This window comes from Fusarium subglutinans (assembly GCF_013396075.1).
Source record: "Fusarium subglutinans strain NRRL 66333 chromosome Unknown NRRL66333_c0000058, whole genome shotgun sequence".
NCBI lineage: Eukaryota > Fungi > Ascomycota > Sordariomycetes > Hypocreales > Nectriaceae > Fusarium > Fusarium subglutinans.
Genome location: NW_023502121.1, coordinates 221,407 through 244,797, shown reverse-complemented (window position 1 = coordinate 244,797; position 23,391 = coordinate 221,407). Strand labels below are relative to the sequence as shown.

Below are 23,391 nucleotides of genomic sequence, written 5' to 3'. Positions count from 1 at the left end.
ACATCGGATATTCATAAATGTAAAGTACGACAGCTTCATGCCATTTCATTAACTGCCAGGCCAAGCAAAAGCGTGTCATGACAACTATCATATCAGTATCGCAAATCTGTAAAGTCAACCCAAATACCAGACTCTTTAAGACGGTTCCAGCGCTCTGCGTCCGCTGATTATACGTAACACTTCCGATATCCATCTCCTTTTGATTCCGCGCCTCGTAACACCCAGTTCCGTTGTAGTATGTGATACAGCGATTTCCTTATACGTAGCCCTTGCGCGCACCCTGATTAGGTATATAGTTAGCCAGTATTCCGCGAACATTCATACACACAAGTAGGACTTACCTGGAAAAAGAATCGAACAACAAACACCTGTAGGGCACCCATGCAGATAATCAGACCGATCTGGATCATGCTGAAGTTGATGATTCGGCCCTCAGTGCTGTTGACGGTGGCAAAGTTGCGGTTTTCGCGAGTTCGGAAGTACTTCTGGTTTCGGGAAATGGTCGACAGCTGGCCAGAGACCTTGAAGATAGAGTCCTCGAGGATCGAAGTCTGTTCGGGGGTTGTGCCCTGCTTGGAAGGTAGTTGGGCGCGGGACTCGTTCTCGACGGCAATCTCGAAATCGACAAACTTCTCGGCGAAGGTGCTCATCTCGTTATCGAAGCAGAAAGAGTAGTCACCGACAACATTGGCAGAGAAGACAAAGTCGCCCTGTCGCTCCTTTTGACCATCCATGATGATCTTGCCATTGGGACCCTCGACGACGTAGTCGACATCAAAGGAACCACCAGATTGGACCTGTAGTTCATGTTAAACTCCATATTCGGTGAATGACCTTGCATTGGAGGAGGCTCACGGCAAAGTAGAATGCGATCTTCTCTCCCTGCTTTTTCGTGGTGGTATGGAAACAGGCCTTCTCGTTAGCGTCGAGCTTGTATGTCAAAGCAGTAGCAGCGACATTGGTAACCAGGCCGGCGAAAAGCCCAGCGACAAGTGTTGATAGTCTCATTGTTGCGGCGTTGTATAGGATCTTGTCGCGTGTTCAAGACTGGAAGCTGTCGCTAAAGTGGACATGTGTCAGAGCCAACGACCCCTGTTCCTGCTTGTCTTCAGATCACGTGATTGCATTGTTCAGGAGGTACTTGTATCAGATTACCTTACTGGTAGCGAGCCGCTGGCTAAGGTATACCTCAGCATTGGTTGTCTATATGTTGGATCTTTTGTAATGATATAGCTATCTCTAGCTTGACAGTTATTAGGTAACTGCTCTTTTTATTTCCTCGCCAGCTATCTGAAGCCTTTTTTCTGTCAACCACTGTTTTCCCCCACCACTTCTGCTCTTAACTCACGCTTCCCTTAGCAGCTATCTTCTTTATATCTTTCAAACCCCCCGCCTCTGTTTCCTTTGTGTAACCTCTTTGTCTATTCTCTTTCAGGCGTGAGCTATCTCATGCCTTGAGAATCCTGACTACCTCCGCAACGATGGCATCTCCTGCTTCAGCGGTGCCTGTGCTGCCGCCCATATCCTTGGTTCTTAGCCCGGCGTCGATGGCAGCGCGAACCGCGTCCTCAACGACTTGAGCTTCGTGGGGAAGATTCAGAGAGTACCGCAACATCATAGCCACGGAAAGGATGGTGCCAATGGGATTCTAGATACGATGTCAGCTCTGTACTTGCAGCAAGTGAATAGGAACCGTCCGAAACAGTGTTTTAACGTACGACAATCCCCTTTCCTGAAATGTCCGGCGCGCTGCCTGTTATCTGAGTTAGCGACTGATATCTCGACGGGCTTGAGTGGAGGATGGGAGTCTTACCGTGAATAGGCTCATAGATAGAAAGGACTTTGGAGCCCACTTCCGGAACTCCGCAGAGACTCGCGCTCGGGAGCAGACCAATGCTGCCAGTGATGGCGCTCGCCTCGTCGCTCAAAATATCTCCTAAAATCTTATTAGCTAAACCGCCTACGAGGTGGTCGAGGGGCCTTGCTCACCTGCCAAGTTTGGCGCTATCATAACGCCATTGAGCTGCTTCGGGTTCTTGACCATGATCATGGCCGCGCTGTCAATGAGCTGATGCTCAACCTTCAGATCAGGGAACTCGTTTTTGTAAACCTCGTCAACCACAGAACGCCAAAGCCTGCTCGTGGCCAACACATTTGCCTTATCTAGCGAGATGACCCGTGAGTCTCCCCTGGTCTTGGCTAGGTAGCCGCCCAGCCGTGCGATACGCTCGATTTCTGGCTTCGTATAAACAGTAGTGTCGAACGCATTGACTCCATCGTACTCTTTCCGCTCTCCGAAATACAGGCCTGAGGTTAATTCCCGGACTAGCATCATGTCGACGCCACGGCAAACATCTGCCTTTAGAGGGGAGGTCTCGACAAGGGCGTCGGACGCGAAGAAACAGGGACGGAGGTTTCCATAGGCGCACATCTCGCTGCGTAGCTTCAGAAGGCCCTGCTCTGGGCGAACGGTTCCAGTGCCCCATTCAGGGCCGCCAATGGCACCAAGGAGCACAGCGTCGGAGGCTTTGGCAGCGGCGAGGGCCTCGTCTGTAAGAGGGGAGCCGGTCTTGTCGATAGAGCACTGGGAGAAACGCAGAGGTCAGCAAAAGACTTCTCTCATGGGTGTTTTCGGACCCGTGTGATCCGTCATCCGGGGACTTACTCCTCCAAGCAGCAGGTGATTCAAATTGAATTTGCCAGCAGTCGGGCTGTTGTCCTCAACGGCCTTGATAACCTAAATTCTGCGTCAGGTATGCCCAATCGCAGGTCGAAATACTAGACTCATACTTTAATTGCTTCGGCAATAACCTGCAAAATAACCAATGTCAGCCTCTCCGTCTACAGTCAAGAGTGTGAAAGCTCGCGAATAGCCTACCTCTGGGCCACAGTGGTCACCCGCAAAGACAACAATATTGTGTTCCGCCATATTTGCAATACTTATCTGGAGAGACGAATCCGTTTAATGTGACAAAGTACGAGAGTAATTGATTAGAAAAGGAAGTGAGGAAATTGAAGAATGATATATCGCTGAGCTACCCTTACCCTTACCCCCGCTACACAACTGCCGAGATCGGAGAGGGGCATTGAAAGTGTGGCTCTAGCTGTGTAGCACAGGCGGCGGGGTGGAACACCTCTGCCGCGTACCTAGGTGAAAGACCCCTCCTGGGCTCCATTTTAGCAAGCCCAGCTTTCTACCTCAGGCAGAAAAGCCGTTCAGCCACAGTCAAGCCACAAACGAGCGTATGGCCAATACGAGCCAAGGCGATGTTACAGGACAAGGTCATCTAAGACCATGACCTCACCCCCTTGTAAGGTAGTCCTTCATAAACAAAGCTTCAGGTAAAACGGGGCTGTTTTCTTTGATAAATAACTTGCTCCTCATGACGCGTTGAGTTGTTGATATATAAACTTCCAGCTTCTGTTCTTCTTGACTCTCCTTAATTCTACCGCCAATTTTAGAGCTGTCTTGTCTTACACGCCTCGTCTTATCCCAGCTTTCGCGAACTCCCCTGATTGTTTTGGTGTCTCCTTTTAGAGGGACTCGTCATCATGGCTGTTCAAACGAAGGCCGCAAAGCTGTCCTCAGTCGCTCTGAGGATAAGCGCTCTCATATTCTTCAGACTTGTAAGTGGCTTATACTTGACAGCGCGGGAAAAAAAGTGCTGACCATAGACTATAGTTCCCAGTATGCTCAAGCTCAAGAAGCTTTTATCTCACCAACTAACCGAATCCTTCAGGCACATTTTCCTTCCATCGCGTTTGCACTTTTCGCAATCTATGTTCCTTCTTACATTTCGAGTTACTTCGCTCAGCCAGAGATTGGAGTTCTCGAGGATGAAGTCGACGTCACTGTGAAAGAGTCCATAGTCACCTCCGAAACTCCCTTGTTAACACAGGACGGTGTCGCAGTCGCACCTGAGCCTGAGGTTGCTACGGAGGTTGTCGACATTCAGGAGAAGCTTACGGTTGGAGAGAAAGTTCCTAGCATCGCGAACATCCTCTTATCTGGAGCTCCCAGTGCTAGGCGCCCAATTGCGTCGTTCTTGACCTTCCTCATCAACGCTACTCTTATCGGCTTGACAGCTGATGCTTTATTTCGTGCAAGGTGGTATTATCCTTCTGATGATCTTTCTTTTGTTAGACTTGGATATGTGTCACCATCGGAGGCGAGGTTCGTCATTCGTGAGCCCGATCAGTCGCAAATGCCCATCACATTCGAATACCACATTAAGGATGATGAGCCGACCTATGACACTAAGATTTGGCTCACTGCAGGCTACATCGCTTCGACTGACAACAGCACCGATTTTACTACAACTCTCACAGTGCCTCTTGACTCGGCGAAGCAGAATATTTACGAGTGGAGGACTTCCAACAACCACACCGGCGAGTTCCGCTCTGCTCCCAAGGTTGGAGAGATGCCTAACACCAAGGATGGCCTTTTTACCTTCCTCTCAACGTCTTGCATTCTTCCTCGATTTCCCTACAACCCCATGGAACATGCTTTGGCTATCCCTGGTCTGAGGAATCTTGCAGGTTTAATTCCCCAGTTGGATCCTCAGTTCATGCTCTTTCTTGGCGACTTCATCTATGTTGACGTCCCTGAACGTTTTGGGAAAACAATTGAAGAGTATCGCATGCAATACCGCCAAATCTACGCTTCACCTGACTGGGCCCCTGTTGCACAGAATCTGAGCTGGATCCATGTACTCGATGACCATGAGATTTCCAACGATTGGTCTTCAAACACGACTGGCATCTATAGCGCGGCTGTTGACCCTTGGCACATCTACCAAGCCAATGTTAATCCACCGATTTCCGAAGCTGCAGGTCCTCTCAACCTGAGACGCAATGCCACATGGTACGAGTTCACCCAGGGACCAGCCAGCTTCTTTATGATGGATACTCGCAGCTATCGTTCTAGCAACAATGCCCCATTCAATGCCACAGACAAGACTATGCTAGGCAAGGAGCAACTGGCTGACCTTCTGGCATGGTTGGAGCGTCCTGTTCCCCAAGGGGTTCGCTGGAAGTTCATTGCTTCTTCCGTTCCTTTCACTAAGAATTGGCCTATAAATGTGAAGGACACCTGGGGTGGTTTCCTTGCTGAGAGAAAGAAAGTCCTTGAAGCCATGTGGGATTCTGGTGCTCGAGGCGCCAGTGTCGTTATCCTCTCTGGAGATCGTCATGAATTCGCAGCAACCAAATTTCCACCCCCAGCTGACTCGCGATGGCCACAATCTGCTACTGCTCACGAGTTTTCGACTAGTCCGTTGAACCAATTCGCTTCTCCATTCCCAACATACAAGCAGACAGATGATGATATTATGATGAAGTAAGTTTATGCTCCATTGAATAAGGCATAATCGCTAACAAATATCAAGCTATATCCCTGGAGGCAAGTCCAAGTTTGGATCCTTTTCTATTGAGAAACTTGAGAACGGCGGGAGCTCACTGCACTACACTCTTTACATCGACGGAAAGGAAACCTGGAAGACAACAGTGGAAGCTCCGGATGCGCCTGAAGCAGTTCCTGTTGAGACAGTCCTTACCCCACCATCACTGTGGGACAAGCTCAGCAAGTTCTTTTAGATGGTAGCTCTTTACACAAGAGGTGGGACCAATATTCAGTATTTGGAAAATATAGCACTATTTAACACCACTCTTTTCACCTTGAAATCCTTACTCAACACCAAGCCGGGATGTAAATAATTCCATAGAGTAATACCTGCTATTCAATCATTACACTCTGCTTGTACTCCATACAGGGACCTCTTAGATACGGCCCCACTAACATCGGCCCCACTATCCATCCACAGATGGCACAGAAGCTTAGCTCACCGCCCAGGCCCACCCCTCCACTGGCCAGAAAATTTCCCCGGCAAAATTCTCAAAAGTTTGACGTCCAATTCAGATTCGCAACGATTTGCTCTGGAAGCATTAGATATCCCAGCTTCATCAACTCGACGCAAACATTTCACTATGGCGGGACCTGGAAACAACAAGAAGAGACAGAACGATGGTCGTCTACAAAGGCCCACAAAGAAGCAAAGGAGAAAGCAACTCCGAGATTACAACAGTGACTCTGAATCTGAGGAGGCGCAAGAGTTTGACGCTGTAAATCTGCTCGATTCCGACGACGATATTCACAATGTCAAGGTGGATGATGTTGGCGACTCCGAAAATGAACGTTCCAGCTCAGAAGACGAGGAAGCTGTGCCGAATAAGCCCCCGAAGAAGACAAAAACAAACGCCAAGAATGCCAGAGACAGCAAACCAGAAGCCGAATCCGATGAAGAGGAAGACGATGATGACGACGAAGGGTCAGAGGATGACGATGAGGATGGCAATTCCACAAACAAACGCAAAAAGTCGAAGCGAAACGACCCCAATGCTTTCGCAACATCGCTCTCCAAGATTCTCTCTACCAAGCTATCATCGTCCAAGCGATCGGATCCTGTCCTCGCCCGAAGTGCCGCAGCACACGAAGCCTCCAAGGCCGCTGTTGACAGCGCCCTAGAATCTAAGGCGAAAAAGCAGATGCGCGAGCAGAAGAAGCGAGCTTTCGAGAAGGGCCGTGTGAAGGATGTTCTTATCGCAACCACAAGCGACGCCACTGGAGAGCTCGAGACATCAACATCGGAGATTATGGTGACGGAGAGGAGACTACGAAAGGTTGCGCAGCGTGGTGTTGTCAAGCTGTTCAACGCCGTTCGTGCCGCACAAGTCAAGGCCGTTGAAGCTGAGAAGGGTGTGAAAAAGGAGGGTGTTATCGGTATGAAGAAGCGGGAGGAGAAGGTCAATGAGATGAGTAAGAAGGGATTCTTGGAATTGATCGCCTCAGGAGGCGGTGGGTTGAAAAAGGGAGCGCTCGAGGAGGCGTAATATCATTTCAGTGTGTTTATTTATTTATTTATTTCGTTTAAGAGGAGTAGTGGAATCATCAGGCCGTGCTCTTCCGGCTGTACAACTAAATGTCACAAAGATACCCCATATGATGCACCTGAATCCCCGCCATCGTCCGATCTTTCCAAAATACAGTAGTTTTACAAGTACAGAGTTTTCCTCATCTCATATCAAAACATGTGCTTCATTAAGCTTCTTAACTGAAATCGCTCGCTTGCAGGTTTCTCGTCATTGATGGCAGCTTCACCACTAGGCCGTCTAGCTCCTTGGTCATCCTGACTTGGCAACCCAATCGACTCGTCTCGGTGAGTCCAAAGGCCAGGTCCAGCATATCGTTCTCGTCATCCTCGGGCTCGGGCATCTTGTCGAAATATGCGTCGTCAGCAACGATAACATGGCATGTCGAGCAGGCGCAAGATCCCCCGCATGCGCCCTCCATCTCTAGATCGTTTGCTTGGGCGATATCGAGAAGGTTATCTCCCTCAGAAACAGCGAACTTGTTCTCTGTGCCGTCCTTCTCGATGAATGTGACATATAATCTAAGCAATGTTAATCAAATGCCTCCCAAGTGGGGTTTTAGGTTCTACATACTCTTCACCGGGCTTTGGGGGGTCAATATGTCCATGTCGCCGTTGTGTCGTGGTAGTAAATGCTCTATGGGAAACAGGCGAGAAGCGAGTAAATCGAGAGATTGTAGAAGATCGACCCTTGGATGTGCGAGACAGTACATTCTGACCAAGTCGGATTGGCTGTATTGTTCGAGGTGCCGTAGCCGGGAGCTTGGCCAAGCAAGTCGCAAACGATCGTGACGCAGACATAGTTTCGGCGAATTCGGGATATTGGCGGGGTTCTTGTCGAAAATTAATGGAAGAATTGAGGGGCTCGAACGATATATATTCAATGACAAGCTGTACAGTCCTTTAGTTGAAGAGGGAAAGTGTTGAGAGGCTCTAGATGCGCCAATTTCGGTCAATGGACGCTTATGCCCCCGTCTCGTCCTCTCACGTCCAAGATGATATTAAGCAAGCCCGAAAAAAAGTGAGTAGCTTCGGATAGCGGATCAGCAAAACAGCGCTTTCGGCCGGGAAATTCATTGGCCGGAGTCCGACGTCCAACTCCGGGTGGCCGGGGTGGGGCCTGTGGCAGGCATGATTTCATTTTCTCTGGTGAGAATCGGGTAACGTTGGAGCTCTCAACTGTCGCATTTTCTCTATAATAATTTCTTATAGAGGTTTATGTCGTCGTGTTGTCTCGGCCAGCCATGTCGACTCACAGAGAGGGCGTCAATCCCTTGAGGCCATACTATATCCCTCCCACAATCGGAGAAGCCGCCGAGACAGTCAATAAGTCGAGCCCGAGCCCAAACCCATTCCCCGATGGACGACATGTGACTGCAGCTGGTGAAAGATATGCCTCCAAAGCACGCGATATCCTGTCCGACCTCGAATACAATGATTATCTAGGCGATACCTCCCCGTCTATGGTCCAGAATGTCAAGGACCTTATCGACGAGCTGCTATGGAAGTACAGCTCAGTGCTCATGGCCCAACCTTTCGAGGTAGCAAAGACACTGCTTCAGGTCCGGAACCAGGATGAAAATGCTGCATACGAAACTCCTGTCGAGCCCGAGACGCCTAAGAGACAGCCCTCTTTTCATGGAAGCTCTATGTATGGTGGTGTAAGTGGATTTCGAGCTTGGTGGGAGGTACACCGCTAAATCATGACGCATAGTTCGGAGACTCAGATTCTGAGGGCGAGGAACCTGCCTATTTCACATCTCACGTACCATCAACTCCCAGTCCCTCGACTCCTAGAGGCTCACACGGTCGACGAGCCCCCTCTCCTGTGAAGAAACCGAATGTTCCGGAACATTACCTCACACTTCGTCGACCAGACTCGATTCTCGAAGTGATTGGGCAGCTATGGGGAAAAGAAGGTGCTTGGGGTGTATGGAAGGGATCAAATGCGACATTTCTCTATACGGTGTTGCAGTCGCTGCTGGAAAACTGGGGTAGAAGTTTTCTCAGTGCGATCTTCAATGTCCCAGACATGGGCGTTAGAGAAGACATCGACCGCATGATCGATATCGCCTCGCCGTATCCGTGGGCGTCGCTCTTTGTTGCCGCGGCTGCTGCTGTGGCTACAGGACTCGCTCTATCACCATTAGACTTGGTGCGAACTAGGTATGTTCTTTCGCATCTTGGTTGCAGCATAATTAACGTTGCCCAGACTTATCGTCACTCCGAGCTCGAACGGCCAGCGCAGGACGCTAGCCACCCTCAGAAACCTCCCCTCATACCTGTGCTCGTCGATGCTAGTACTACCAACCGTCCTCAACTCCTTGATCCACCCTCTTATCACTCTCTCAACACCCCTGGTTCTCCGAACTCAGTTTATGATCGACAGTCATGTCTCGCCAATGACCTTTTCTATCGCCAAATTTGTCGCCTCATCCTCTGCAATTCTGCTCAAGCTTCCCATTGAGACTGTCCTTCGACGTGGACAGGTCTCGGTTCTGTCAAGCCACGAATATGTGCAAGCACTTAGCGGTCCTGACCAACAATTTACAACTATTGTCCCCCCAGGGCGTTATGAAGGCACTTTTGGCACCATGTTCCATATCGTGAACGAGGAGGGAACTCACGAGGTTACCAGCACGAAACCAGCTGCAGCAAAGAAAGGCAAGGCTAAGACTAAAGGTGTCGCCGCCACAGTCTACAAGGGCCAGGGTCGCGAGGGACTCTGGAGAGGCTGGAAGGTCAACTGGTGGGGACTCGTTGGTCTCTGGACTGCCAGTGTGGTTGGCCATGGTGGAGAAGGCGAGTTCTAAGACGACACAATGATGAATGTTTGTGGTGTATGCACCGAGGTGCATTTTCCTGGCATGGCGTTGCGGTTGGGATGTATCTCTCCCCTACAAGCTTGACGAAGAGACGGCATGATATCCACCTCCATCTTTCTAAAAATGGTGTAAAATGACAAAGGGGGTTGTTTTCTAGTAGTCCACACATATTTATATCCAAACAACAGATCACAACTCTTGAATATCTTACGAATTCCTGTTCACTTGACAGTTAAGTGAGATTTCGGCTTGAGAGATCTATTTTGCTTAGCAAGCTAGGTACTGGGCTTGCCCTTAGTTTCCGTCTTTCTCGACTGGCCGATCCGATGCTCTCATACTTGTCATCCAGCCTTCGGCATCCCGGGACTCTAATTCAGCCGTCTCAACTCCAAGTGGCGTACGGGTTGCTGCAGGTCATTGACCAGCGCTTCTCCAATGAGTACGCACAGTCGGAATACCCCATGTTGAAACAACGGCTGCAAGCCCCCGTCACGTTCTGTTCCGTTTGCATGCAGGTAGAAACAACACCCTATTCGTCTAGAGACCAAGTTGACGCTTTGGTTCAGCCTCTCCCCCCCTGATCCAAGCAGTCATTATCCAGTATTTACCTCTGACTCTGCTTTCTCGTCTGATGTATCTCCTACTGTGGCTGTTTCTTGGCCCTGCGGAAATCTTGTCTGGGAATGTTGTACAGATCAGGGGATAAAGGTTGACAGCCGAAAGGGAGACCAATCATGATACAGCCGATACATCCTTCGGGTGTTGATTCGCCAAGAAATAGGATAACTACATCGGAGGAAAACTCCTATGTGCCTTTAATCAAGGTAAGGTTATCGTTGGTGTGGAGGAGATGCAGGAGAGTTTCAAGCGCAGATGTTCAAATGAAATTTGATAATCCCAGCTTCAGGTATAAAATCTGAGTGATCCCCTCAACTTAGGAGAAACGAAAACCGCAGAGCATTTCCTTCATCCGGTTCCAACACTCTTTCTTTGACTACACACTCATTGATATTTCTCGACCTCTGTCTCAGTCTTCATCATGGGCTCTCCCTTCAAGATGACTCGTTTCAAGGCCGCTTACTGGCTTGCCCTTCTTCTTCCCGCCATCATCGTTTCTGCCCATGGCCATGTTGATGAGATCATCATCAACGGTGTGTCTTATCAAGGCTATGGCAGCACTGACTTTCCCTACATGGAGAACCCTCCTGTCGTTGCTGGCTGGACCATCTCGCAGCGAGACAATGGTTTCGTTTCCCCTGAAGCCTATGGCGATCCTGATATCATCTGCCACCGCGATGCCACTCCAGCCGAGGGCCACATCGAAGTCACAGCAGGCGATGTCATCACTCTCCGATGGTCAGGCTGGCCTGAGAACCACATCGGCCCTGTCTTGAACTACCTTGCCAATTGCAAGGGCCCTTGTGAGCGAGTTGACAAGACTGAGCTTGAGTTCTTCAAGATTGATGGCCTGGGTCAACTTGAACAGGGCACTCCTGGCAGGTATGCAGACAGCGTTCTTCAAGAAAACGGAGACAGGTGGAACGTTCGAATTCCAGAGAACATTGCAACCGGTAACTACGTTCTTCGACACGAGATAATTGCTCTGCACAACGCTCTTGAGCGAGGCGGTGCCCAAAACTATCCACAATGCTTCAACCTCAGAATCACAGGTGATGGTTCGGACTCTCCCTCTGGATATCTCGGTACCGAGCTTTACGACATCGAAGATCCGGGGGTTCTTGTAAACGTTTACTCTAGCTCTGTTGACTATGAAGTTCCTGGTCCAACCATCGTCGAAGGAGGGGTATCATCTGTTGAGCAGAGCCCCTCCAGAGCTACAACGACTGCAAAGTGTACCACTCGGTACTAAGCTGATTGGTTATGGGGGGCCGGTTTATGGCATCTTGAGACTGGTGTTGTTTGTCGGTGCTTTTTTTTTTCTTTGGGGCGATGTTTTTTAATTCGGCTCAAGGTGATGATTCGCATTTTGCTCTCGCCGCAGTCAGCCCATCGCGTGAGCTCCCAGAGCTCGCTCCCCCTGCACCAGATAACGGCTTAAATTCAACATATACTATCTGATGAGACAAGTCTAGATGAACCTTTATCTACATATCAATTAACGTGCTACCTACCCCACCAACCAGAGGCCATCATCATTGATCCTCACTAGTGGCTGATATACCAAGCTTGCCGTTGGAGATTTCTGGGATCTGTATTGTCGATTGCAGCAATTTTTTTTTATCAGTGAACCATGTTTTCTTTCTTTAAGCCACCCGTGTCTACTACAATGCATCCGATTGATAGTTATCGATCGAAAACTGAGAATCCAGGTCATGATCAGGCCGAAGGCAAGCCTTATGGCTGCTATACCGGAGCTGCTATTTCGAGGTTCCCTCCTCTCAAAAGCGATTCAAGTAACCCAGCGCAGACCTTCGAGGACAATGACTGACTCAATTGTTTCGTTTCGTTTTGGCCGGCTGAGCGTCTACCATCCGCGGCCAAGTGGTTGTCTCAACTCCCAATAGCGTGTCCCTCGGAGGATCCTCCCCACTTGTATAAGCGCCAGACCTTGAACCTGCGTCGCTTCGATCCTTGAGGTTTCTAAACCACCGCCCTATAGAAGAGAGTCGTTTCTGGCCTCGCTTCCGAGGGTTTGGGTTGTGTCAGGGGAGAATAACTTAGAGGGGCACATCGACCACTTCTTGGGGCCTAGTCCACGCTATTTGTCGCGCCCGCGGTTAAGATGCCTTCGTGATTGGCGTCTCCAGGCGATCCGCGACCCATGCCCTCGAGGCTGACTTGGTTGTTTCTCAGAACAGAACCAACAGCTCGAAAATAGAGATGGTTCTGGTCTGTGATTCACGTAGGGAAGAACTAACAATGGGACTGGGTTGCCGGAATAGCTTGGTATGCGTCTTTCAGTTGCGTCTCTTGCTTCTTTATCATTAAGAACTGCTGCACGGCGTCTGCATATGAGGCGCTTTGCTCTCACTCCTACCAGCTCTCTTTCCTTCTGGCATATCTCACCTCCAGCCTGTCGGTGATATCGCTCATCTTCCATGTAGATGTGCCATGGCTTTTACTCTCCAGCCTCACGAGGGACATGTCCTCAGGATCTTCCTTGTGCTGGTTTCCTTTCTGCTTGCTCCAGCAAGTCCAGCTGCCGTTGAACCACATGTCAGAGTCTTTGCCAACGGAGAACCTGAAAGCCCTCGAAGGGCTCCTCCATCCTTTTTGGACTTCCCATCACAACACCAAAGGCGAGATGGGTCATGTCCGATATCCGGAGACCATTGGTGTGGCAACGACCTTCCCGGGGATTTCTGTTGTTCCTCGCAGGCTGATTGCAAGGTCCTTGCTGCAAACACAACTGCTCTATGCTGCCCGAAGAACTCCAAAGGAGAGTGCGAGATCATTTTGCCCATAACCTGCAACATCGAGAGACAGAACCCATCAACGAACCCAGAAGCTGAGGTCAAAACACTTGCACTAGATCGGAAACTCAAACGCTGTGGTGCCATGAACGGGGCCGGGAGATGCTGCCCGTTTGGATATAGTTGCAAAGACGATAAGGAATGCGTACTCGACAAAGACCAGGACGAAAGCTATGCCTTCTTGCTCCCGGTTCCTGAATATACATCAGCCATAACTTCTGCTCCAACATACACAACTACATCCTCATCAACTTCTGATATCCTATCAGTCGAAACATCAGAAGTACCCGACAGGGTGTTCCAACCGCCTTTTGCCTCAGCTGATCCTACGACTTCTGCTACAGAATCAGCCACTTCGGAAGACAAGGAAGAAGAGAAGAAGGGCAGCGGTATAAGCCCAACAGGAGCGGTGACTGCAGGCACTGTTGCTGGCGTCTGCTGTCTGGTTGGAGTAGGCATATTTGTATGGATGAAATGGTTCAGAAAGAAGGGAGATCAAGAAACCCCGGAGATGTCACTAGCACGGGAATCATGGGGATACTTCTCTACAAGAAGTGCGCCATCAACACTGCACCTGCATCTGGCTCGTGGCCCTGATGACAAGTTCATTGTTACACCAACCACGGCCGGATTCACACCCTCCTACCCACCGCTTGCTCCAATTGTAGAGGAGAACCAAAGCCCTGTTGAGCTTCCCGCAACACCCGTGTCGCTCTGTATGTGGTCGAATTTCGAAAACGCTGCCGTTGAGGAGCCAAAGTTGGCTTATGTCGTTCCAGCCAAACGGCAATGACTTGTTTGAACCAGTAAAACAACAACAAAAACAAACATTATGATGAACATGACATGCAAAATGATGAACGGTCTAACTTTCTTGTACATAAATTATATATTCTTTTACGATTTGTCTGTTCCTTTTCTTGTTCTTATCTACCTACCTACCTTAGCTACATACTATTTCATGATTTGTGATTTTGGAAGTGGAAGACATGTCATCCATCGTGGGATTGTCACTTTTGTTATTACAAACTCTGGAATTTCGATTACAAATATCATACGGATGACTCTGTGTTGCATCTTGTGATTTCTAGTATCTTCTATATATAGTAAATTACGTTGTACTAACGTTCTAGAAAGCCACGACAACCCAAGGCAAGCTGAAGGTAAGCCTAGGTATGATGCAGGAACAATGTACAGTGTAGAGTATGAGACAGCACTGTCTCTTTGTTTTAGAATCCACTAACCCAAAGATGCAATGTTGTATCAATTTCAGCAAAAGCTGTTCCAACACGACCACATCTCATTGTCGCAATTGTCTCCTCCTCTGCCAATTTTCTCGCCTCTTCAAGTGGCGTTTCCAAATCGTATATTTCTGCCAACTGCATCATTTCAACCGCCATTCAAACCCGCCATCGCATCAATTTTCTCTGTCGCATTTTCTCGCCCACAGTAGGCCATGGCTTGCCTTTCGATCGGCACCAATATTCTACCACTACTTTCCTGATCACGGGTCCGAGGCTAAGACACTTCGAGCTGCGCTGCGACTTCGAATTTCTAGGCGGAGGTTAATCCGGCCTCCATTACAGCATGACGTCTCAACATCCTGACTTCGACGAGTTCTACGACGAGTTCTACGACGATCAAGTGGCAGCTCACCGGCAGCTCTTTCCACGACAGAATCCTTGGGATCGCATCACCCAACCGAGTGTCCTCATCTCTTGTCTCATCATTGTCGTCACTATTACATACAACTTATATGCTTCAACCACCACCTTTCAAGAATTAATACACCTTTTGGGAACCAGTCTTTGGGACGGCCTTGTATTCGTTGTCCCTGAGAGCCTCCTGAATGCCTTGGATACACCCGACAATTCCACTACAACCGCCACCTCCGAGTCGATGTCTCTCGTCGAACGAAGCCACCATGCCGTCAAAAGCGACAAGATGCAGAGGGTTTTGGGGCTGACTCGCCCCGGCGGCGTCATGTCCTCAGTCTTTGAAGTTAGAAAACGCGCCCTCTCCATGACCGGCAGCGTTCTGGGCTTGAAGACCGAATCCGATCGTCCACCAGGTCTTGGCAATATGGACAACTCATGCTACCAGAATAGCATACTCCAAGGACTTTCATCACTCAAACCTTTACCTGAATACCTCTCCACCTATCTTGAAGCATCAAATAAAAGTGGTGATCAGGACGTTGCGCAAACATTACGGGCTCTGATCGCCGACCTGAACGACGTTTCGAATTATGGGCGTACGTTATGGACTCCAAGTATGCTCAAGTCTATGAGCACATGGACTCAACAGGATGCTCAGGAATACTACTCCAAATTATTAGATGATATCGATAAGAGTGTCGCAAAGGCTATCAAGAACGCACAGCCTCAACATCCCGGTCTGGCCATTAAGATTGATAAAGACGACGCTGCTGTGAGTGAGCATAGCGACGACAGTGGTTATCAAAGCATAATATCTCCACCCGAGATCAAGTCGAGTCACAATCCGTTGGAGGGTATGCTCGCACAAAGAGTGGCCTGTGTTCGGTGTGGGTATTCCGAGGGGTTATCCATGATACCTTTCACATGCTTGACACTGAGTCTCGGTTTGAACAAGAATCAGCATGACCTGTATGAAAGGCTGGATGCTTACAGCAAAGTGGAAGCGATCGAGGACGTCGAGTGTGCGAAGTGTACCCTTTTAAAGCATGAGGACCTTTTGTCTAAGTTGGTAGACAGGATGCGACACAACGAGACGCCAGACGAGCACCTCCAAAAGGCTCTGCGCCGACTTGAGGCAGTGAAGCTGGCTTTGGAAGAAGATGATTTTGAGGAAAAAACTCTGACTGAAAAGTGCAGCATTCCGACTAGTAACAAAGTCAGCTCTACGAAGACCAAGCAGATTGTTATTTCTCGGCCGCCAAAAAGCCTGGCAGTCCACATGCAACGATCGGTGTTTGATCCTTCTACTTTCAACATGATGAAGAACTCGGCTCCAGTCAACTTTCCCATGACACTGGATCTTGGCCCGTGGTGTTTGGGCAGTGCCTCCAATTCCTCAACCCAAGCATCGAGTGCAGAGGAGAAATGGGATGGGGACCCTCGAGAATCAATGATAGCTGGCGACCAAGGCTCATCCAAATTTACGGGGCCTATCTATGAGCTTCGAGCGGTGGTGACACACTATGGGCGGCACGAGAACGGGCACTACATATGTTATCGCAAATATCCACGACATAGCCCGCCTGCCAAAACAGTTGACGATGAGGAACCTGATAGCAAAGTGGATACTCAGCCTGAGCTCGAACCAAAGAATCAAGGGAACGACATCGACGAACCTGAGATGGACTGGTGGAGGCTGAGCGACCACAACGTCTCAAAGGTTAGCGAAGATGTGGTGCTTAGCCTTTCCCCCGGCGTCTTTATGCTCTTTTACGACTGTGTGGACTCCACGATGGCTATGAACGATCAAGACGAAAGTATGCAAGATGCCAATGAGGTTGCAGATCTTGGTGCCGCAACCGGGCTGGCCAGTGCAACGGACAACACGGCTCAAATAGTCCAGGGGCACGAAACTCAAAAGTCCAATGGCAAGCCAAAGGAGGCATCGAATTTGGAAGAAGACGCCACGTCATACGTCGCAAATGATCAGGCTGCCATTGAAACGACAACGCGCGGCTCTAATCTGATCACCAATACAGCTTCATTGGTTCATGTTACGCCATAATGCTCTGAAAAGTTGAAGCATGGAATTTGGAAAGGAAGAGGCGGTGCATAAGTAGACAGGGCTTCAAGTCTCGGCGAGCAACAAGTGAAGAGCAGGCAAGCGTGGTGTCATTTATGGGGTTTTATTCAAAAGCATAGCGATGGCGTTTAAAAACCAGTTAACAATGGTTGGCATACCTGTTTATTGTAAGAAGGGTCTGGGATAGAGAGATCAAGCGGTTCAAAGTGCACGCATTACAGTTACTCGAGTTATTATAAAGGATGATGCCAATAGCTCTACTCTGTGCAAGGGATTATAATGCATAGACGGGTTTCTCGGCGCAGCAAACCGATCGTTATCACAAGCCAGCTAGAATTGAATTGTTAACCGAAATTGTTGTTTCTCGCTTGGATGAATGGGTTAATGTGTTTCAGTGAGGTAAAGGCCAAAAAAAAGTTATAAATATGGTGCCGGCACTGAAGGGCCGAGAATAGAGAGTCGAGAAGCGGTTTGGCCCACTCCAGTGGGAACGGACCCGACGGAGTGCCGAAACAATAACGGCAGGATGCCGAGGGGGGGAATTGGAATGCGTAGTCACTAGTGGTATTTTGTAGTGTTAGTTGGTTAATCAACCTCCTGAAGAAGCGGGATAAACTTCACTCCGCGGTTAAATCGGCAACTAGTGGGGAGGGCATAAGCGTCTAAGTTGATGATGAGTTTCTGAATATCTGCTAAATGTGTCATGTTGAGGAAAATACTAGTCAGAGACAAGATGAGATGTCATTGATATGCAAGTCCCTTGGCACAATTCCTCATTTGCGAATTGCGATGAACATCGCAATCCTGGAGGAATTTAACAGCTCGTATAATTGTTAGTGTCCCCATCAGATTAGACTATTAGAGCCAGTTCAACTTTCGAGGACCTGGTCTGTGAGGTGCTACGTACTCGGCCAAGCCCGATCAAAGGGAGAATTGACAGCTGCCATGTGCTTTCTGTTCATCCTGCTCTCACAGTCCCACAGTCAGAGGACCAAACAAGTTAGGTGGTTACAGATGAAATCTAGACCAAAGAGGGTCTCCTCGTATAAACAGCTCGCAATTATGCCAAGCTTCCTGTACCAACCAGGGGACGACGCTTAGCTGTGTCAATGTATGAGCCTGATTGGTCAATCCGTAAACAGAAACCCCCGGGACAGGGTCTCTGACACCCATGCCCCCAGATGCTGATCAGCATGGGCTTGTCTTGCCGTCTAGCCAGCTGCTTTTGCCTAGTGGGACAAACTGTCCTGCGCCCCTTTGCACTGGAAAAGCTTCGCCTGTGATGATAGGTTTGAGCGTAACTTGCTTGGCAGGTACGAGGAGTTAGACGAACGATGGGGAGTAAGGGAGTTCTTTCACGAGGGTCTGTTGACGTATTGGTTCCGCTCTTTGACCCAGTTGTTGGTTGGAACTCGGCGTCTTTGTCTGAAGAGCAGGGCGTTGAGTCGTAGGATTTGTTCGTTTGGGAGCCGCCGATGTTGGGTTGTCTACATATGTCAGAGATCGGCAACATTGAGCCGATGTTTCGCTAGGGATAGGCCTATTTCGAGGCTGAGCGCGATAAGAAAACGTATATCCTTGGCTGTGATTGTATCGTGTTTTGTTATTAATAAGTACGATGAACCCACGTGTGTCGTGCCTTGTCCAAATTTGAAGGTTATTTTCTACTTTTGTCTCTGCTTCCGTTTCTTTGATTTTTTGCAATAAAACCGAAAAGCAAATAATTCCGAGAACAAAGAACGACGTATATGAAGCTTCCTGCTTTCATACACAGATCAATCTTATCACTAATAAAGGCAGTCGCAACTAACAAGCTCGCATCAGATCAGCTTCCGCTTGCACCAACAGGAAGGAAGTTGCTCAACCAGCCACTTTCCCAGACCGTGCTATTCGACTTGTCTTGTGAGACCTCCTCATCATCGAACCCTCTCTTTCCAGCCTCTTAAGACACCGGATTTCTTTTTCTTTACTTGCGGTATCTTTTTCTTCTCCTCCCTCTTTTTGGACCTCAAACTTTTTTTTCTCCCTGCTCTCCCTTGGACAACACGTCACTCGAAGACGAGAGTTCGGGTCTAGCTCCAGGTGGCTTAACACTATTTGCGCGCTGTATCGTGTCTCCGACGACAGTCAGCAAGCCACCGATCACTTCCTACTCCTCCCAATCTCGAGAAACGAAATCGAAGCATTGTTTACTTCTAAACTGAGACACTCGAAACAATGGCGGGATCAAATGATCTGGAGGCCAACAACAGGATGTCGCGTGGGTCTGAGGCTGTCGACGATGGATTCTCAGAAAAGCCTCTAAACCAGGGAACAGGTTCAGGAATACACGCGTCCGTCTACATAATGTATGTGATGAACTCTAGATGTGGACAAGTTCTATGTGTGCGGGGATGTCTAACATGATGTTTGAACAGAACATGGATTTTCTTTTCCAATACCACGATTCTCTTCAACAAGTGGCTAATTGACACTGCTGGATTCCGTAAGTTTCCTGCTATCAATCAAGCTGTGTCAATATTGAATTAGTTTGCTAACTCACCCTCATAGGATATCGTGAGTATTCTACTTGCTCATCTCATGCGTAGTATATCATGACTTGAAACTAACAAGCTACCAGCTATCATCCTCACAACATGGCATCTTGTATTTGCAACAATGGCAACGCAACTGCTTGCTCGCACTACTTCTCTTCTTGATTCACGCCATTCACTCCCAATCACTCGACGACTCTACATACGGACCATTCTCCCTATCGGCGTCCTCTACTCGGCTTCACTCGTCTTCTCCAACATCGTGTACCTCTACCTATCGGTTGCTTTTATTCAGATGCTCAAATCTACCGGCCCTGTCTGCACTCTTGTGGCTTCGTGGATGTGGGGTGTCGCTCAGCCGGATAGTAAGACGTTTGGCAACATCATGCTCATTGTTGCTGGTGTCGCCATTTCCAGTTTTGGAGAGATCGAGTTCTCCTGGTGGGGTTTTCTCTTTCAGATGTGCGGCACTATTGCCGAAGCCGTGCGTATTGTCATGATCCAGGTCATGCTCAGTGCCGAGGGTCTCCGTATGGATCCTCTTGTCGGCCTCTACTATTTCGCACCTGTTTGTACCCTTATGAACATGTTCGTTGTCTTGTTTAGTGAAGGCCCCCGGTTTAAATGGGAAGATGCAGCTCAAGCCGGCTATGGCGTACTGCTTGCCAATGCTTGCCTTGCATTCTTCTTGAATGTCATCAGCGTCTTCCTTGTAAGCCAGAATCCTGTCCCCCGCATTTCACTTTCACCGCTGACTTCTATTCAGATTGGTAAGACATCAGGACTTGTCATGACCCTGAGTGGTATTCTTAAGAGCATCCTTCTCGTGGCTGCTTCTGTTGTTCTTTGGGGTACTCACATCTCCCTTACACAAACACTGGGATACGCCGTTGCCCTTATGGGTCTTGTTCTGTATTCGATCGGTTACGAACAACTCCTCAACATGTGGGAAGAGGCGGTTGCATGGGGTACCGGTACCCTAAATCGAGAGGGCGAGATGTCTCCTACTTTACGCAAAGGTATCATGATTGGATGTTTGGGTTTCATCACCGTGATAATTGCTGGTGCGTTATGGCACTACCATGGTTTATCCAGCGAGCATGTAACTCGGGTGACCTCGTCGTGGTTTGCCCATTGATGACGATTTCACTTAGACATTGTATAGACTTTTAATAATGATCAAACGTTTTAATGAATTTCTGTATCCTATCAGTCGTGCAGAGTTGTAATGCTGCACTGTTCGAAGAGCCCTGCTATGGTTATCAATACATGTTTAAAGGGGTATCTTATTAATCCACCCAACCCATGGCAAACGAGCTTCCAGCTGTATAGCTAGACCTCCAATGCGCCTGAAAACAGCCAAGACTATGATTATTATGTGAAAACCAACGCATTATCAACGGCGACTTCTACTTCCCCGCCTTTCTCGTCGAGGGGATAGACTACGCTCTCGCCTGTTCCTCCTATCCCTCGATCGTTCTCTTTCACGATCCCTGTCACGATCACGTCGATCCGTTTCGCGATCTCTGTCCCTGTCTCTTCGGTCTCGGTCCCTATCACGATCTCTGTCCCTATCCCGCTCGCGATAGCTGTCTCCACCCCTCGGCTTATCACGATCAACTCTGTCTCTGTCTCTGTCTCTGTCTCTGTCTCTGTCTCTGTCTCTTTCTCTTTCTCTTTCTCTTTCTCTTTCCCGGTCTCGATCTTTTGTTGCATCCCGTTGTCGGCTGCGGCTCCTAGAACGACTTCTCCTCCGCTCCTCGCGACCTCCGGGCGTATATCTGTCGATATCGTCTTGAATCCGCCGGCGGCGTAGATCAGGAGATATTTCACCACTGCTTTTCTTGTCATCGAGTCCAGGTATTGGGAGGCCTTTGTTCCTGGCATCCTTCTGAGCCGCCAGATAAGCCTTGGCTTCTTTTTCCCGCTTTCTGACTTCTTCCATCTTCCACTCCTCGAGGCCATCCTGAGCTTTGCTAGAGCTCGGTCGTGCGGCACTGGCAGTGGCTCGTGAGGGAGAACGACTACGGCGCTCAGTTGGTTTTTCCTTTTCTCTTTCGCGTTCTTTCTCAGGGGCCGCTTTTTCCTGCTCCTTCTCACGAGGCTTTGCTTGGTCACGGTCGTCACGAGGTCTTTCTCGGCTTCTGCGTCTCAGAGTTGATCTCTCGCGGTCGCGCTCTCGGTCACGAGGCCGGTCTCTGTCTCGATCACGGTCTCTTTCGCGGGGGTCATAATGGTCAGCTCCGCCAAGACGAGTGTCGTGGGACCTGCTTTGATCACGTCCAGTGCGGGAACGGCTCCTTTCCCGTCTATCGGAGCGCAGTCGTGAGCGGTCTCTTCTGTCTCTGCTTCGATCTCGACGCTCGGGTCTAGGTCTTGATCGGCTTCTCTCCCTTCGTTCGACCACTCTCGCTCGAGAACGGCTACGATTACGTCTTCGGGATCTGCTTCGCTCGTAGTGGTCATACTTGGGTCGTGATCGGCTTCTAACCGCACGGTCCTCTCTACCAGTTCGTGAACGAGTCCTCTCCCTTCTAGCTCGAGACCGGCTTCTGTCACGTCTGTCCCGAATACGCGGGCCACTGATGCCTCTTTGTGGTGAGTTTGAGCGTCTATCGCGACGAGAATCTCGTTCCCTCGAGCGATCACGCTCTCTATCTCTCTCGCGATCCCCATCGCGGTCCACGATCCGAGAAGTACTACGACTCGGCTTGCGATCGTCCGCTTCAGGTCTCTTGGCCTGTGCAGGTGTTCCATGGCCATCACGTTCAGCTCCGAGCCCTGCATCGCTGGTCTTGCGGGCTTCTGCAATCGACGAGCGTTCTCGCCTGATCGGGTTGATGGCCGAAACAGGCCCCGTTTTGCGTGGCGGTGGTGCGAGGGATGAATCAATCTCCAACTCTTGCTTTTGTGCGGGCTTGGAGCTTTCGCGGAGTAAATCGGCCAGAGCCTCTTGCTCCAGTCGATCGTGTTCTTCTTTGGAGAGCTTCTCTTTTAGCTCTGTAGAAACCGCTGATTTCTCCTTGTGGCGATCATCCCTATGTCTGTCATGATCACGATGGCGATCCCTGTCGCGATCTCTGTCTCGGTCCCTGTCCCTATCTCTATCCCTTGTATCACGGTCTCGGTCCCTGTCGCGCTCGCGCTCCTTGTGTCGCTTTTCTCTTTCAATATCTCGTAGTCTTTCACGCTCCTCGCGCTCTTGCTCGCGCTTTCGGCGACGCTCATCTCTTTCTTCCTGGCGTTTGATTTCGGCTTTCTCTCGCTCTCGCTCTTCCTTCTTTCGTTCCTCTTTGAGGATTCTTCGTTTCTCCTCCTCGATTGCAGCTTCTTTTTGTCGCAGCTCTTCCCGAACTTTTTCACGTTCCGCACGTCGAGCCTCAGTCTCGGCCTCATATTCTTCGTCTGTTTTGGCGCCCCGAAGCTTTTCTGCCTCAGCTGCTTCCTCGCCGACTTCGGCCCGGCGTGTTTCGCGGATTCGCTCCTCTATGGCGCCCACGTCGATCAGCTGGCTAATGACATCTTCTGCTTTGTGATAAACCCCGGATCTCTCTAGAGCACCGTCGATTAGAGCCGCAGCCTTTCTTCGATCAAGGGTGAGAAGCTGCTGTGGGTTGCGCTCAATTTCCTGCTCGGCCACCTCGAGAATCGATTTCGTGACCTGAGCCTCGTAATCCTAATTATGCATCAGTATGGCATTGCGCATGAATTCCTATCTCGTCGTACGCTGGCTTCAAACTTGTCCCAAACTTGCTTTCGAATAGAATCGTAGGCTCCCTCCTTCTTGAAGCTATGGGCCAGCGATTCTATTGCTGCTCTTGTCGCCGAAGGTAGAGGAAGATCTGAGGCCTTGAATTTGCGCGTTTCAGGAGCAGGCCCTTTTTCGCCATTCGACGGTGGTTGTTCGACACCTGATTGCACCATGATGTTG

The 23,391-nt window shown here is 49.5% G+C and overlaps 11 protein-coding genes across 11 annotated transcripts; 7 read left to right on the top strand and 4 right to left on the bottom strand.

Annotated features, from left to right (window-relative positions):
* Window positions 1-256: 256 nt before the first annotated feature.
* Window positions 257-1,008, bottom strand: FSUBG_5781 (ERP2-like protein; the record flags this gene model as incomplete). The annotated part of the gene is made up of 3 exons (XM_036683914.1): window positions 257-280; window positions 342-797; window positions 856-1,008. The coding sequence occupies 3 exons, from the start codon at window positions 1,006-1,008 to the stop codon at window positions 257-259; spliced, it is 633 nt and encodes a 210-aa protein (XP_036538770.1).
* A 439-nt stretch (window positions 1,009-1,447) lies between these two features.
* FSUBG_5780 (3-isopropylmalate dehydrogenase) lies at window positions 1,448-2,929 on the bottom strand (the record flags this gene model as incomplete). The annotated part of the gene is made up of 7 exons (XM_036683913.1): window positions 1,448-1,648; window positions 1,719-1,753; window positions 1,814-1,936; window positions 1,990-2,584; window positions 2,666-2,737; window positions 2,791-2,811; window positions 2,879-2,929. The coding sequence occupies 7 exons, from the start codon at window positions 2,927-2,929 to the stop codon at window positions 1,448-1,450; spliced, it is 1,098 nt and encodes a 365-aa protein (XP_036538769.1).
* Window positions 2,930-3,552: 623 nt separating this feature from the next.
* On the top strand, window positions 3,553-5,595 carry FSUBG_5779 (alkaline phosphatase family; the record flags this gene model as incomplete). The annotated part of the gene is made up of 3 exons (XM_036683911.1): window positions 3,553-3,627; window positions 3,690-5,338; window positions 5,388-5,595. The coding sequence occupies 3 exons, from the start codon at window positions 3,553-3,555 to the stop codon at window positions 5,593-5,595; spliced, it is 1,932 nt and encodes a 643-aa protein (XP_036538768.1).
* A 390-nt stretch (window positions 5,596-5,985) lies between these two features.
* On the top strand, window positions 5,986-6,888 carry FSUBG_5778 (RRP15-like protein; the record flags this gene model as incomplete). Its single annotated transcript, XM_036683910.1, has 1 exon — window positions 5,986-6,888. One exon carries the CDS (start codon window positions 5,986-5,988, stop codon window positions 6,886-6,888), a length of 903 nt encoding a protein of 300 aa, XP_036538767.1.
* Window positions 6,889-7,105: 217 nt separating this feature from the next.
* Window positions 7,106-7,727, bottom strand: FSUBG_5777 (mitochondrial ferredoxin; the record flags this gene model as incomplete). The annotated part of the gene is made up of 2 exons (XM_036683909.1): window positions 7,106-7,448; window positions 7,501-7,727. The coding sequence occupies 2 exons, from the start codon at window positions 7,725-7,727 to the stop codon at window positions 7,106-7,108; spliced, it is 570 nt and encodes a 189-aa protein (XP_036538766.1).
* A 443-nt stretch (window positions 7,728-8,170) lies between these two features.
* FSUBG_5776 (mitochondrial fusion and transport ugo1) lies at window positions 8,171-9,739 on the top strand (the record flags this gene model as incomplete). The annotated part of the gene is made up of 3 exons (XM_036683908.1): window positions 8,171-8,587; window positions 8,641-9,092; window positions 9,139-9,739. 3 exons carry the CDS (start codon window positions 8,171-8,173, stop codon window positions 9,737-9,739), a joined length of 1,470 nt encoding a protein of 489 aa, XP_036538765.1.
* Window positions 9,740-10,790: 1,051 nt separating this feature from the next.
* FSUBG_5775 (endoglucanase IV precursor) lies at window positions 10,791-11,621 on the top strand (the record flags this gene model as incomplete). Its single annotated transcript, XM_036683907.1, has 1 exon — window positions 10,791-11,621. One exon carries the CDS (start codon window positions 10,791-10,793, stop codon window positions 11,619-11,621), a length of 831 nt encoding a protein of 276 aa, XP_036538764.1.
* A 1,202-nt stretch (window positions 11,622-12,823) lies between these two features.
* On the top strand, window positions 12,824-13,978 carry FSUBG_5774 (uncharacterized protein; the record flags this gene model as incomplete). The annotated part of the gene is made up of 1 exon (XM_036683906.1): window positions 12,824-13,978. One exon carries the CDS (start codon window positions 12,824-12,826, stop codon window positions 13,976-13,978), a length of 1,155 nt encoding a protein of 384 aa, XP_036538763.1.
* A 794-nt stretch (window positions 13,979-14,772) lies between these two features.
* Window positions 14,773-16,908, top strand: FSUBG_5773 (ubiquitin carboxyl-terminal hydrolase 1; the record flags this gene model as incomplete). Its single annotated transcript, XM_036683905.1, has 1 exon — window positions 14,773-16,908. The coding sequence occupies one exon, from the start codon at window positions 14,773-14,775 to the stop codon at window positions 16,906-16,908; it is 2,136 nt and encodes a 711-aa protein (XP_036538762.1).
* A 2,235-nt stretch (window positions 16,909-19,143) lies between these two features.
* Window positions 19,144-20,633, top strand: FSUBG_5772 (triose phosphate 3-phosphoglycerate phosphate translocator; the record flags this gene model as incomplete). The annotated part of the gene is made up of 6 exons (XM_036683904.1): window positions 19,144-19,274; window positions 19,344-19,411; window positions 19,477-19,482; window positions 19,547-20,172; window positions 20,227-20,524; window positions 20,626-20,633. 6 exons carry the CDS (start codon window positions 19,144-19,146, stop codon window positions 20,631-20,633), a joined length of 1,137 nt encoding a protein of 378 aa, XP_036538761.1.
* Window positions 20,634-20,834: 201 nt separating this feature from the next.
* On the bottom strand, window positions 20,835-23,384 carry FSUBG_5771 (U1 snRNP; the record flags this gene model as incomplete). The annotated part of the gene is made up of 3 exons (XM_036683903.1): window positions 20,835-21,241; window positions 21,294-23,136; window positions 23,187-23,384. The coding sequence occupies 3 exons, from the start codon at window positions 23,382-23,384 to the stop codon at window positions 20,835-20,837; spliced, it is 2,448 nt and encodes an 815-aa protein (XP_036538760.1).
* Between the last annotated feature and the right edge of the window lie 7 nt (window positions 23,385-23,391).